This window comes from Narcine bancroftii, chromosome 8, assembly GCF_036971445.1.
Source record: "Narcine bancroftii isolate sNarBan1 chromosome 8, sNarBan1.hap1, whole genome shotgun sequence".
Classification (NCBI taxonomy): domain Eukaryota; kingdom Metazoa; phylum Chordata; class Chondrichthyes; order Torpediniformes; family Narcinidae; genus Narcine; species Narcine bancroftii.
This window is the reverse complement of record NC_091476.1, coordinates 48,617,518-48,630,501: the sequence shown is the minus strand read 5'-3', so window position 1 is coordinate 48,630,501 and position 12,984 is coordinate 48,617,518. Positions and strand designations below refer to the sequence as shown.

The 12,984-nt window shown below is 48.1% G+C and overlaps 1 protein-coding gene across 1 annotated transcript in view; it reads left to right on the top strand.

The window, feature by feature from the left end:
• The first annotated feature begins 9,634 nt into the window (after nt 1-9,634).
• rps6kal (ribosomal protein S6 kinase a, like) overlaps nt 9,635-12,984 on the top strand; it is a 147,462-nt gene continuing 144,112 nt past the window's right edge. Inside the window, exon 1 of the mRNA XM_069893639.1 lies at nt 9,635-9,915. Coding sequence (XP_069749740.1) covers nt 9,856-9,915 — 60 coding nt within the window. The 5' untranslated portion in view covers nt 9,635-9,855. The remainder of the gene's footprint in view (nt 9,916-12,984) is intronic.

The window sequence follows — 12,984 nt, the reverse complement described above, 5'->3', positions numbered from 1 at the left end:
GGATCATAAGAGCGGCAGAGAGGATCACTGGTGTTTCCCTCCCTCCCCCACCCCATTGATGTGATCTAATGGGAATGTTGTCTAAAAGGCACTCACAAAATTAGAGAGGACCCCCACCACCCAGCACACAGCATCTTCCAGCTACTCCCATCAGGAAAGAGATGTAGGAGTATCAGAACCAGAACTACGTGGCTTAAAAACACCACCTTCCCATGGTAGTGAGACTGCTGAATAACTGATGAACTGTTCATACAAACCCTCTGGGCCTTTACTATTTGCTTAAGAATAATAATTAGATATTTAAATATTTGTGTATATGTACTGTGAATATGCTCTGTCATCTGTATGTGTGTTTGCAGTGTTTTGCACTGAGGACTGGAGAATACTGTTTCGTTGGGTTGTACAGAATTTTTACAATAAGCTTGAATGAAATAAGTCTGCTGGTTTTAATGAAAAACATTGCCGTTTGGATAGATAGCTTGCAACTGCTGTGCATGTGGTAAATCTATTTACCTTGGCACAGAAGTGCTAAAAGAATACATTTCTTCAATAAAATATTTCAGTTTCAGGCTATCGTTTACTACTTGATTTTACACAATGAGGAATGTACCTGAGACGGAGCGCAAAGCAATGGAAGGATCCTATACTGATATGTAATTAAAAATTGGCACCCAAATGATTGGTTTATGAATCAGAAAGTTAATTTTGTATCACATTACTGCCTAACTATATTATTAATACTTAAATATTACACTCTTTGAAAATAAAACAGATGGAGACCATTCATTTTGCTGTTTCACCTTCAGGAATGTGGTGATACGAGTATATGTATATGTGACTGTCAATGGGTAGCTGGCCCATCCCTTACTGCTGACTCGCTCCCTGGTAACTCCTCCCCTTGTGACCCTGGAATAAAGGTCGACCTCCCTCCCCGTCCTTGGTTGAACACTTGGAATCAGGTCAGCTACAAGTCCAAAGTGTAATAAAGCCTCTCGTTCCTCATTCTATGGCTTTGGAGTCATTGACCGAGTCTATCAAGGAATAGGAGTCCCAAGCCCATGGGTCTATCCTGTTTCATTCATTTGAACCAATGAAATCAATAGATTGCCAAGACAACATGGCTGCAGGCTTTTTCAGAGCCTTTCTCCCAATGCAGATGAAGGAGCAGAACTTTAGAGGAGAGACGAGAGCAACTACTGCCCTTGATTTAACTGAGATACGGTCAATGGGAAGATATACCAATGCTTGTGAGAATGCTTCACATAACGGAAGAGAGTTGCTGTTATTGGAGTTAATTCTTCCCAGCCTCCGGATATCACTGCAAGAATTTTCATGGCAGTATCCACAGTCTGACTATCTTTGGTTTCTTCCATTGCAAGAGCAGAAGTGAGGTTGTTTCTGGTGAGTGCACAATGTTCAATTCCATTTGCAAATGAAACAACCTATGGTGGCAGCTAAATGGTATTCAGGCATAGGCTCAGAAGTATCATTTCCTCCTCGCAAATGCTGGGCAATTACCATCTCTGGCTGAAGGGACTCTAATGCTCAACATTCCATTGCATTTTCATCACCAATTCCCCTCTCATCAATAACTCATTCAAGGAACCTACCTTGTAGCACCCTATTGCAGAGGCTGATTGGTCAGCTGTGGTGCTTCACTGCTGCAATATTATGCAGTAACATATCATCCTTTGGGTTCAGGATGTTGCCCTTAGAATCATTTAGGGGAGCTTGCGCCCACAGATGACACAATCAATTCTCCCAGAAACAAAACAAACACTTAGTACTGTAACCAAACCATGAGAAAGAATGATGAGCCATGGGTATATATAACATTCATATTTAAGACCATCATGTTCTACTCTCAGAATTATTTCCAATTCTGATGTGGTATGTCTTGAGCAGCCCTGTAATTTCTTCCTTAGTTATTTCATGAATTCTATAAGATGAAAAATGAGCCCCCCACACCCCACCACCAGGGGTATATTGTAATCTTTTACTGTCTCATCTGAGGTGCCAAAGGTCAATCTTGCTCTGGTGTTTCCCTCAGTGTTGGGTGAAACAGAAGCTGGTCTGATTTGCGTGACAGGTCATTCCACCACACAAGTATTGAGTTCTAACAGCGACACAATTCTCTCTGTCTTCCCAAGACACAGCCAAGAAGGGTCTTAAATCATTTTTACTGACTTCCAAGACAGCCTAATCTGGTTGGAGCCACACAAGACATCCGCTCAATCTCCTATCAAGAGTAATCAGATCATCTGCATTCAGGATTCCCCGTTAGGGATCACATCCTGCATGATTTTTCAAGACACTTATTAAAAATAACTGTGGAAAATACACAGTTTCCAGTGCTTCTTTAAAAATTCCATTCGAAAGGGGATCAATTATTAACTCTCCTCATTCCCCAACAGTTCCTGTCTTAAATTTATATTCCACTTCCATTTGTCTGTATTTACTAATATGGTTTGGCTCAAACCTGAATGGTTCACAAAACATTTTCTCTATGGACTATGAGCACTGCCACCATTTTCTGTCCATCTATCTCTCTCTTCCCCACTCTCCCTTTCCTTCCCCCACCCCCCCCCCACCCAACCCAACCATATGAACCATTTCACAATATCCCATTGTAAAGGAACTGGACACTTACGAGATATATCCTCAGTTCAAGCTGTCCACGTGGTGTTCCACAGTGTGCTGCTTCCAATTTCACCACTCGGGCATCCTATCTCTGTACTCCAGGCACCATCCAACCTTCAGCTTTCGTGGACGATGCCACAAACCTCTAATTAAAAGTGATTAATTCCCTATTTTGAAACAACCGGGTTTAAACTTACAAGAATTTTCCATTAAATCCTAATATATTCTAACTTTGTTTATATTTTTCAATTTTCAAGTCAAAAACAAAGCTTACTGTTGGACCCCATTTACCCAGTTAAAACTATTCTCTATGCAGAATGACAGCACGCCCAGAGGAAATGGTTAAATTCTCTGCAATCATCGGCATTGACAGCATTTCAGGCAATGTCAGATATTACAATATATTACTTATTTTAGAATGCCGTTGATCTTCACACAAAGTCTATTTGGGCTGGATAATTTCTCACATAATTGAATTAATCTCGAACCAAATACCATTCGTTCAATTCTACATCTTATTTCTAATTCCTTCAGTGATCAAAATTTCCATTTGTTAAAAGACAGCATGTCAAAATTTAAAATGAAAACTTTCATCTTTAGTTTAAAATTCCTCCAAAGATCTGGTTAACAAACTTGGGCAAGTCTGCTTTCAATAGTGACTGCGAGTTGAAGACAAATCTCAGACACTTTTTGCAGATGTATTCTCAGAAGGAATTACATGGGGAAACATTCAGATTCACAACTGAATTTCATTATCCATCAAACCTGCTGTAAAATGCCTCAATCAATTTGTGCAGCTTCTACCACAGGTCAGCACCCTTCTGTATATATTTCAGGGAAGGGAGCTCCTGTACATGTCTTTCCTCTCCAAAAAATGTTTTATTAACCTTGTTTTCTGCTCTTTGCCCTGCCCTTCTCTCTGACCTTGGGACCCACCTCTTTCTTCAACCTAATCTTTTAACTTTTAGTGCTTTACAGCTAACACTCCATTTAATGACCTCTCAGTACTGTTTCCAAAATCTCAGTCCTCAATGCAATCTCTCCCATACAGATGCCCAGGTCTTTAGGGTCACTGTCCTCTTGAATGTCTATAAATCCATTTCACCTCAGATTTCTTGGGTGTAGATCTCAAGCTGACCAGGCAATTCCCAGGCATCTTAGATCAAACTTACAGTATTTAAACAATAATCACCAAAGCACTAATCCATGTTTTTCTAATGTGTGCACTAAAGGGGAATTCCTGTTTGTAACATGAAATATTGGGAAGCAAGTGAGTCTATTCTCAGATCACTCTTTCACAAGGAGCGAGAGGCTCATTCACTTAATCATTTCAGTCCATACTCTCTCCTAAATTGTCAAAACATGGCATTTTATACACATTTAGAGATAAGGTAAAGGACCATTACCTAAACATCCATAATACCCATTTTCTACTGAAAAGATATCTTTTTCAAGGTTAAGAGAATGTTTATTGTCATATAAAGTAAAAATACAATACTGGAAAACTCAGCAGGTCAAACAGTGTATTTTATGTAGCAAAGATCAACATACATAACCAACGTTTCAGGCTTGAGCCCTTCATCAAGGTATGAAAAAATGTTGGCAGACATCAGAACAAATTGGTAGGGGGCAGGGGGAGGAGCACAATCGCAAAGGCAGGAGGTAATAGGTGGATAAAGGAGGCCACAGCAGCAAACAGGGGAAGGAAGGATAGCTCTTTGAATGGAGAGGGAATGGGGGGGGGGAGCGGGTAGACAGCTGGAGGAAAGAAGACAAAGGGAAAGGGAAGGGAGAGAGACAGGAGGTCGATGTTAATGCCATCTGGTTGGAGAGTGCCCAGACATATATTGTTCCTTCAATATACGGGTGGTCTTGATGGGATAGTACGAGGCCATAGTCAGACATGAATATGAGAGTTGGGCATGGAATTGAAGTGGTGGCCACTGGGTGATCGCTGTCACTGATGCGGACAGAGCAAAGGTGCTCAGCAAAGTGATCTCCCAGTCTACGCCCAATCTCTCCGATGTAGAGAAGGCCACAAAATGAGTACTGGATGCAGGAGATCACTCCTGGGGATACACAAGTAAAGTGCGGCTTCACTTGAAATGACTGTTCGGGGCCCTGAATGGCGGTCACAGGGGAAGACGCTGTGGGGGGGGGGGGGGGGTGGAATTGATGGAAGAGATGAGTCGATGAGGGGGTCATGGAGGAAGCGGTCCCTACAGAAGGCAGAGAGGAGAGGAAAGGGGAAGATGTGTCTAGTGGTGGGATCCTGTTGTAGGAGGAGGAAATTATGGAGGATAATGTTTTGCATGTGGAGGCTAGTGGGGTAGCTGAGCGGTATATGATACTACTTTCAGGTCACAGTCTTCCCTGGAGGTGCAGGTTCGAATCCCATTCCTGACATTGGTTACTCTGTTTTACTTATGTTTATTGTCATACATGTAACCCAGTACTACCTGTTGCATGGTCGGGTGGTCAAAGACTAAACTGGCTTCCCCCACCAGGCTTGCCTGGTGCGGAGCGTGGCTAGACACCCTGCAGGATGGAAAACAAGTCTTGTCAAAGGGTGAACAAACCCTCTTGTCGGGTCAATGGCCATCTAGCAAGCACGTGCCTTGAAGCCTGCAAAAGTGCATCCCTTGCATTGAAGCTTGGTCTGGACATTCACTGCAACAGAACTTCCCCTAGCCGTTTTGGACCTCACCATGTCACTGGATCTGGGAGGGGATGTTCAGAGGGTGGGTCTGGACCTGTACAACTCTCTACTTACCTAAATCCATTCATGCACACGCTGTTCCTTTCTGAGGAGTGGGGCATCCTCATATCAAATCCCACAAACTGACTGAAAGGAACCATCATCATCCTATGGGATGGATAGCCAGAAAAAATATTGTCATTTACGTAAGTACAACATACAGATGCATTGAAGTTCTTACTGGCTGCAGCCACACAGGTACCTAACATAAACCAACTACAATAGTATGAATTCTTATTTTTCCACTGGTATCCTGGGATGGAGCATTTACCCTCATTAAGTCAACAACCTTGTTGTTTGGTTGAATGACACTCTTGAATTTCTATCTTGTGATCTTGTAAAGATCATTGATTTCCAGAAAGGAACAGATCACCATTATGATCCAGTCTGAAATGAAAGGTGTTGAGGGGAAAAAGAGATTGGATTAAATGTACCTTTGGTGGACAGCCATTGGAAACTTTAACAGTTTCTGTCTCTACAAATGTTGCATGGTGGGTAATTCCTTGCTTATTCCTTGAAGAAGGGCTCAGGTCCGAAACATTGGCAATATATCTTTGCCTCCCATAGATGCTGAAAAGACCAGCTGTGTTTGTATTGGGAAGGGTTGTGGCTGTCATGTAACAGCACTCATCTACCTAGTTGGAGGACACACCATTTGCTAATCAAGGTTTGGTTCCACCCTACTCATTAGTGCACATCTCATTGATGGTCCATGTAAATTATCTGGACTGCACTCTCCAGCCTGCCTGTTCTTGGCCTTGGGCCATTGGCTGTTGTTATTGGATTAACCCATCTGACACTGAGCCATTGGACCCCTGTAAATATCTGGGTTTGTCCCTCCAGCCCTATAAAAGGTGCTATGTGCTCTTTGTTCTCTTTGCCAGCTTGGGACCACCCTGCTTCACTCGAGGCCGAGAAATGCGGCAGGGTGCTGGAGAAACTTGGAAAGATATGATCTGTTAAAAGGGTTGGGAGCTTTTAATTAGTGTTCCTTCTAGCATAGAGCCGTGCCTGCAATGAGTCAAGAGGTGGTGGGGCATCATAGTAATTTTTCCTTGATCTTTGTATGTACCAGTTCATTGTGTGTGTGTATATTTTGTTCCCATGGTTTTTAACCCACGTTTGTTATTAATTGCCCACTATTTCTTTCCCAAGGCTGCTGTAAACTGCACGTGCTGCATCGGTTACCATTTCCCACACTTGCCTTCTGTAAATAAAATCCTTCACTACAAAAAACTGTGTTCAGAGTCCTTGCCTTTGAGACCTACCACAACAGTGTTCCTCTAGCATTTTGGTGTATTTTTACTACAACCTCACTGACAAAAGACGAAGGAGGAAAAACCCAACACTCAACCCCAACCAACCAATTTTCTCTTGCAACCGCTGCAACCATGTCTGCCTGTCCCGCATCGGACTTGTCAGCCACAAACGAGCCTGCAGCTGATGTGGATATTACCCCTCCATAAATCTTCGTCCGCAAAGCCAAGCCAAAGAAAAAACAGCATCTGTTGAGTTACATTTCAATTGGATGTGAAAGACCAGATTCATCAATATTTAGAAAGGTAAGGACTGGTAAAGGGATAGTCAGCAGAATATATTTGTGGGAATCATGACTAACAAATTTGATTGCGTTTTTTCAAGAGGTGATCAATTGAATTGATGAGGGCAGGGCAGGAGACATTGTCTACATGGATTTTAGTGAGACTTTTAACAAGATCCTCGTTGGTGGGCAAGTCTGAAAGGTGAGAACAGATGGGATTTTGGATGAGCTGTCCAACTGGATACAAATTTCAAAACATACAGGGAGGTTGAAGGTTAATTGAGTTTAATTGGGCGGTATGAGCTCGTGGGCCAAAATGGCTTGTTACCATGCTGTACGTCTAAAATTAAATTTAAAAATTTTAAATTGGATCGCTGGAAAGGACACATAGTGAAGGGTTGTTTTTCAGATTGAAGGCCTCTGACTTGTGCCATACTACAGGAATCCATTGTTTTTCATTTAGTGACAGGTGAAAAGTGACAGTAGCAGGTACAATTGCAACATTTAAAACATTTGGATGAGCACGTATGGGGTAGGTTTATCGGGTTATGGGCAAAATATAAGCAAATGCAACCAGTTCAGATGAGATTTGCTGGCATGGATAAGTTGGAACAAAGGGCTGGTTTCCATGCTGTACAGCTCTTTGACGTGCTGAGAAATTTCAGTGAGTTTTTTTAAAATTCATTAACTTCACGCTGGTAGCAAGAATGCTGAAGGACCAAAGGAAATGCTCACACTAGCCATCCGAGACTCTCATATTTAGGAAACAGTATTTATTTGTATATATGAATACTTGACCTGCATATGTATTGTTAGCCTGGTTGTGCATCCACATGTTTTGTACTGAGGTCTGAAGAACACTGTTTCTTCGGGTTGTACTTGTGTAATCAGATGACAATAAACGTGACATGACTTCCCAACTGCAATGCCCAAAGAAGGGTTTAGAGTGGGGGATGCCCGCGGGGAGAGAGGAGGGGTGGGGGACGCCCGCGGGGAGAGAGGAGGGGTGGGGGACGCCCGCGGGGAGAGAGGAGGGGTGGGGGACGCCCGCGGGGAGAGAGGAGGGGTGGGGGACGCCCGCGGGGAGAGAGGCGGGGTGGGGGATGCCCACGGGGAGAGGGAGAGGTGGGGTGGGGGACACCCGCGGGTGGGGGGGGGAGAGGCGGGTGGGGGGGAGAAGCGGGGTGGGGGATGCCCGCAGGGGGAGAGAGGCGGGGTAGGGGATGCCCGCGGGGGGAGCGAGGCGGGGGATACCCGCGGTGGGGGGGAGAGGCGGGGTGGGGGACACCCGCCGGGTGAGAGAGGCAGGATCGGGAAAGCCAGCGGGGTGGCGGATGCCCGCGGGGGGGGAGAGAGGAGGGGGGGGAGAGAGGCGGGGGGGGGGAGAGGCGGGGGGGGGAGAGGCGGGGGGGGGAGAGGCGGGGGGTGAGAGGCGGGGGGGGGAGAGGCGGGGGGGGAGAGGCGGGGGGGGGGGAGAGGCGGGGGGGGGGAGAGGCGGGGGGGGGGGAGAGGCGGGGGGGGGGGAGAGGCGGGGGGGGGGGAGAGGCGGGGGGGGGGAGAGGCGGGGGGGGGGAGAGGCGGGGGGGGGGAGAGGCGGGGGGGGAGAGGCGGGGGGGGAGAGGCGGGGGGGGAGAGGCGGGGGGGAGAGAGAGGCGGGGGGGAGAGAGAGGCGGGGGAGAGAGAGGCGGGGGGGAGGTGGGGGGGAGAGAGGCGGGGCGGGGGGGTGAGAGAGGCAGGGGAGGGGGGAGAGAGGCAGGGGAGGGGGGAGAGGCGGGGGGGAGAGAGGCAGGGGAGGGGGAGAGAGGCAGGGGAGGGGGAGAGAGGCAGGGGAGGGGGAGAGAGGCAGGGGAGGGGGAGAGAGGCAGGGGAGGGGGGAGAGGCGGGGGGGAGAGGCGCGAGGCAGGGTAGGGGATGCCTGCGGTGGGGGGGAGAGGCAGGATGGGGAATGCCAGCAGGGTGGCGGATGTCCGCGGGGTGGGAGGGGGAGAGGTGGGGGGGAGAGAGAGAGGCGGGGGGGAGAGAGAGAAAGGTGGGGGGGGGGAGAGAGAGAGAGGCGGGGGGAGAGAGAGAGGCGGGGGGAGTGGGGGAGAGAGGCGGGGGGGTGAGTGGGGAGAGAGGCGGGGGGGAGGGGGGAGAGAGGCGGGGGGGAGGGGGGAGAGAGGCGGGGGGGAGGGGGGAGAGAGGCGGGGGGAGGGGGGAGAGAGGCGGGGGGGAGGGGGAGAGAGGCGGGGGGGAGGGGAGAGAGGCGGGGGGAGGGGGGAGAGAGGCGGGGGGAGGGGGGAGAGAGGCGGGGGGGGTGGGAGGAGGATTATACGTGTGCACGTTACACGCGCGCCTCCGTGTTTGTTCCCTTTCTGTCAATTCACGTCGTCGGCTCGTCCTCGATTCGTCCAATTGGCGCGCCGCCGAACTTATCCCAAACTACTTCACCCTCCCCTCCTCTTCCCGATCTGTCAGGGGTGCCGATGGCGAATCATTGACGTCACGGTCAGGTCGCCGGCAACGTTGCGAGGAGCAGAATGAATGTGGATGACCCACGTTGCGAAGTACGGGCTGAAAGGTTCCGCCGGCGGCCATATTGTGAAGGGAGCTGGGCGCGCGAGCGGACCCGCCGCGGCCATGTTGTGAGGGGAAAAGTGCACGCGAGCCGTCCGCCCGAGGCTATGTTGTGAGGGGCAAAGTGTACGCGTGAGGACCGCCCGGCGGCCATGTTGTGAGGGGCATAGTGCACGCGAGCGGACCCCCGGCGGCCATGTTGTGAGGGGCAAAGTGCACGCGAGCGGACCCCCACCCCCCCTCCGGCGGCCATGTTGTGAGGGGCTGGGTAATTCCTCTGCGAGGGGAGGGAGGCAGGGAACTGCTCGCCCGTCTGGTCGCTGCACCATGAGCGGCGGAAGCGCCTGGCGGCGGGATTAGGATGCCGTTTGTTCAGCTGGAGAAGCCCTGGCAGAAAATGGAGGTGTCGTGTGTGAGTGAGGTAAGAAGTTGGCGGGGAGGTCAGCCCGCGGGGCCGGTGGCAGGGGAAGTGGGCCTGGGACTGTCAACCCCCTCCCCACCCCCGAGCCGGGACTCCCACCCCCCCCCTCCAATGTCCGGGCCAAGTTACTGCATCGGCTGGAGGAGAGCGGACCGGGGCGAGTGGACCCTCTGCTGGCGTGTCCCGCCGCCGCGCTGAGCATCCCCCAAGGTGCTGCAAGAAGCCCAACACTCGTGTCATCGGCGACAAACTTCATGCCCGAGGCCGGCCCTCCCTCCCTCCCTCCCGCCCGCCGCCGCCGCCGCAGAACCAGACTGGAAACCTCGCATCTTCTCATTGTGCGCGTCGGATTCAAGGGAATCCCTCTCATTTTAAAGGCCTTTCCTCATTACTTGTTGAGCTGACTGCAAACAGTTTCAACGTCATGGATTTTCTATTTGGTCTAGCCATCCCCTGCAGATGATCCATTTTTACCTCCTAAGTTCCCGTTTGGACCTGTGCAGTGTCCCTCCCCTGTCCAAGATCTTTTTCTCACTTTCGTACGAAAAGTATAAATTGTGAGCTGTTTTGTTAAGGAAGGATATGCTGGCATTGGAGATGGTCCAGAGGCAGGTCATTCCAGAGCCACTCCTGGAATGAAAGTCACCAAAATTAACCCTGCTGAGCCTGATCTCAGTAGTAGGTTAATTATTGGAAGGTGTTCTAAGAGATTGGATATACAATTATTTGGATCGCCAGCAACTGATCGGGGATAGTCAACATGGCTTTGAGCATGGTAGGTCGTGTTAAACCAATCTTGTAGATTGTTTCGAGGAGGACTCCAAGAGAGGTGACAGAGAAAAGGACGTGGATGTTAGTAAGGCCTTTAACGAGGTGCCACAGTTTAATCAGGAAGCTTTTGATGCTAGATATTCATGGCGATCTGGATTTGACAATGGTTGGACGGGAGAAGCCAGAAAGTAATGGTGTCTGATTGCTTCTCAGACTGGAGGCCTGTGACTAGTGGTGTGCCTCAGGGATCGGTGCTGAGACCATCTCTATCAATGATCTGGATGATAATGTGGTCAATTGGATCTGCAACTTTGCAGATGACACTAAGATTGTAGGCATTGTGGACAGCGAAGAAGGCTTTCAAAGCTTGTAGATGCATCTGGACCAGCTGGGAAAATGAGCTGACAAATGGCAGATGGAATTTAATGGAGACAAAAGTGAGGTGTGCATTTTGGAAGGACAAACCAAGAAAGGACGTACACGGTAAATAGTAAGGCACTGAGGAGTGCGGTAGGACAGAGGGGTCTGTCAATACAGAAACATAATTCCCTGAAAGTGGCATCGCAGGTGGATTGGTTTGTAAAGGGAGCTTTTGCCACATTGGCATTCCTAAATCAAAAGTATTGAGTATAGGAGTTGGGATGTAATGGTAAAGTTGAATAAGACATTGGTGAGGCCAAATTTGAAGTATTGTATGAAGTTTTGGTCACCTAACCACAGGAAAGATATCAATAAGATAGAAAGAGTGCAGAGAAGATTTACTAGGATGTTGCCTGGCCTTCAAGAACTGAGTTACAGGGAAAGATTAAACAGGTTAGGACTTTATTGCTTGGAACTTAGAAGAATGAGGGGAACTTTGACAGTGGTATGTAAAATTATGTGGGATAGACAGAGTAAATGTAGATGGGCTTTTTCCATTGAGCATAGGTGAGGTACAAACCAGAGGACGTGGATTAAGAGTGAAAAGGGAAAAGTTTAGGGGGAACATGAGGGGGAACTTCTTCACACAAGAGAGCGGTGGGAGTGTGGAACGAGCTGCCAGCTGAAGTAGTGAATGCGGACTCAATTTTAACATTAAAGAAAAATTTGGACGGAGAGGTATTAAGGGCTATGAACTGGAGGCACAATGTTTTTTTTAAAAAAAAGGTTCCGCACAGACTAGAAGGGTTGAATGGGGCTGTTTCAGTGCTACAATGTTCTATGGTCATCACATGAGGATGGGTTGATGGATCTGGGACTCTACTGGCTCTCATTTAGAAGAATGAGGGGGATCTCAATGAAACCTATCAGATACTGAAAACCCTGGGTAGAATGGATTTGGACAGGTTGTTTCCTATGGTGGGGTTTGGTTTGTTCATTTTGGAGGGTTGATCTCAAAGGCCTTGACTAAATCTTAATTACAATACTGAGTGAATGCTGCATTATCAAGATGTGATCTCTTTTTCATATTTTGTGGGTCTGTAATTTTTGTAGATCAAGAGAATTATCTCTAATGTGGCCAATCGACATTCTTAAAAGTATTTGGGAACACTCTCTTTGGAATCTTACTCTGTGCAAATTGACTGTGCATTGCCTACATAACATTATCTGCACTTTCAAGTATTATATTAGCTGTAAAGTACTTGGAATGCTCTGATGGGTATTCAGCAGATCCACTTATGCAGAAGTGTATGACACGAAGGCCTCAGGCAGAATGGCCTTTCAAAACTTCTTGTACTCTATCACAGAGATCTTAGATGACAACCAATTACTCTGGGGGAGCTGATGGACTCAATCCATTTCTTTGGGTCGAGTAATACTTCCTGAGGTGATGGCCTACTGGCTGAGTTGTACTGTCGGACTGGGTGGGCCCAGACCTGCTGGAAGTATACAATGCTATGCTCCTGGCAGGCAGCATGTTAGACTCCATGCAGAAGGGCATCATTATCCTCCCCTTCAAACAGAAGAGGGAGATAGAGGATATCAGGAATTGGAAACCATTTCATTGCTGAACGTTGACTACAAAAATCCTGTCCAAGACAATCACCAATTGAGTCAAGTCTGTCCAGGGCAGGTAATCCACCCTGATCAAACCTACACGGTTCCAGGCAGGAAGATCTCTGACAGCCCCGTGCTGCTCAAGGATACCATTGCTTTTGTGGATATCGCACAAGTACATGATGGATGTGCTCTCCAAAATTGGCTTTGGGGAGGGAATCCAGGATTGGATTAAACAGCTCGACATTGACATCTGTAGTGCAGCCCAAATCAATGGGTGGGAAATGGATAGACTGCCTGCTGTCTCTAGTCTTATTTGTG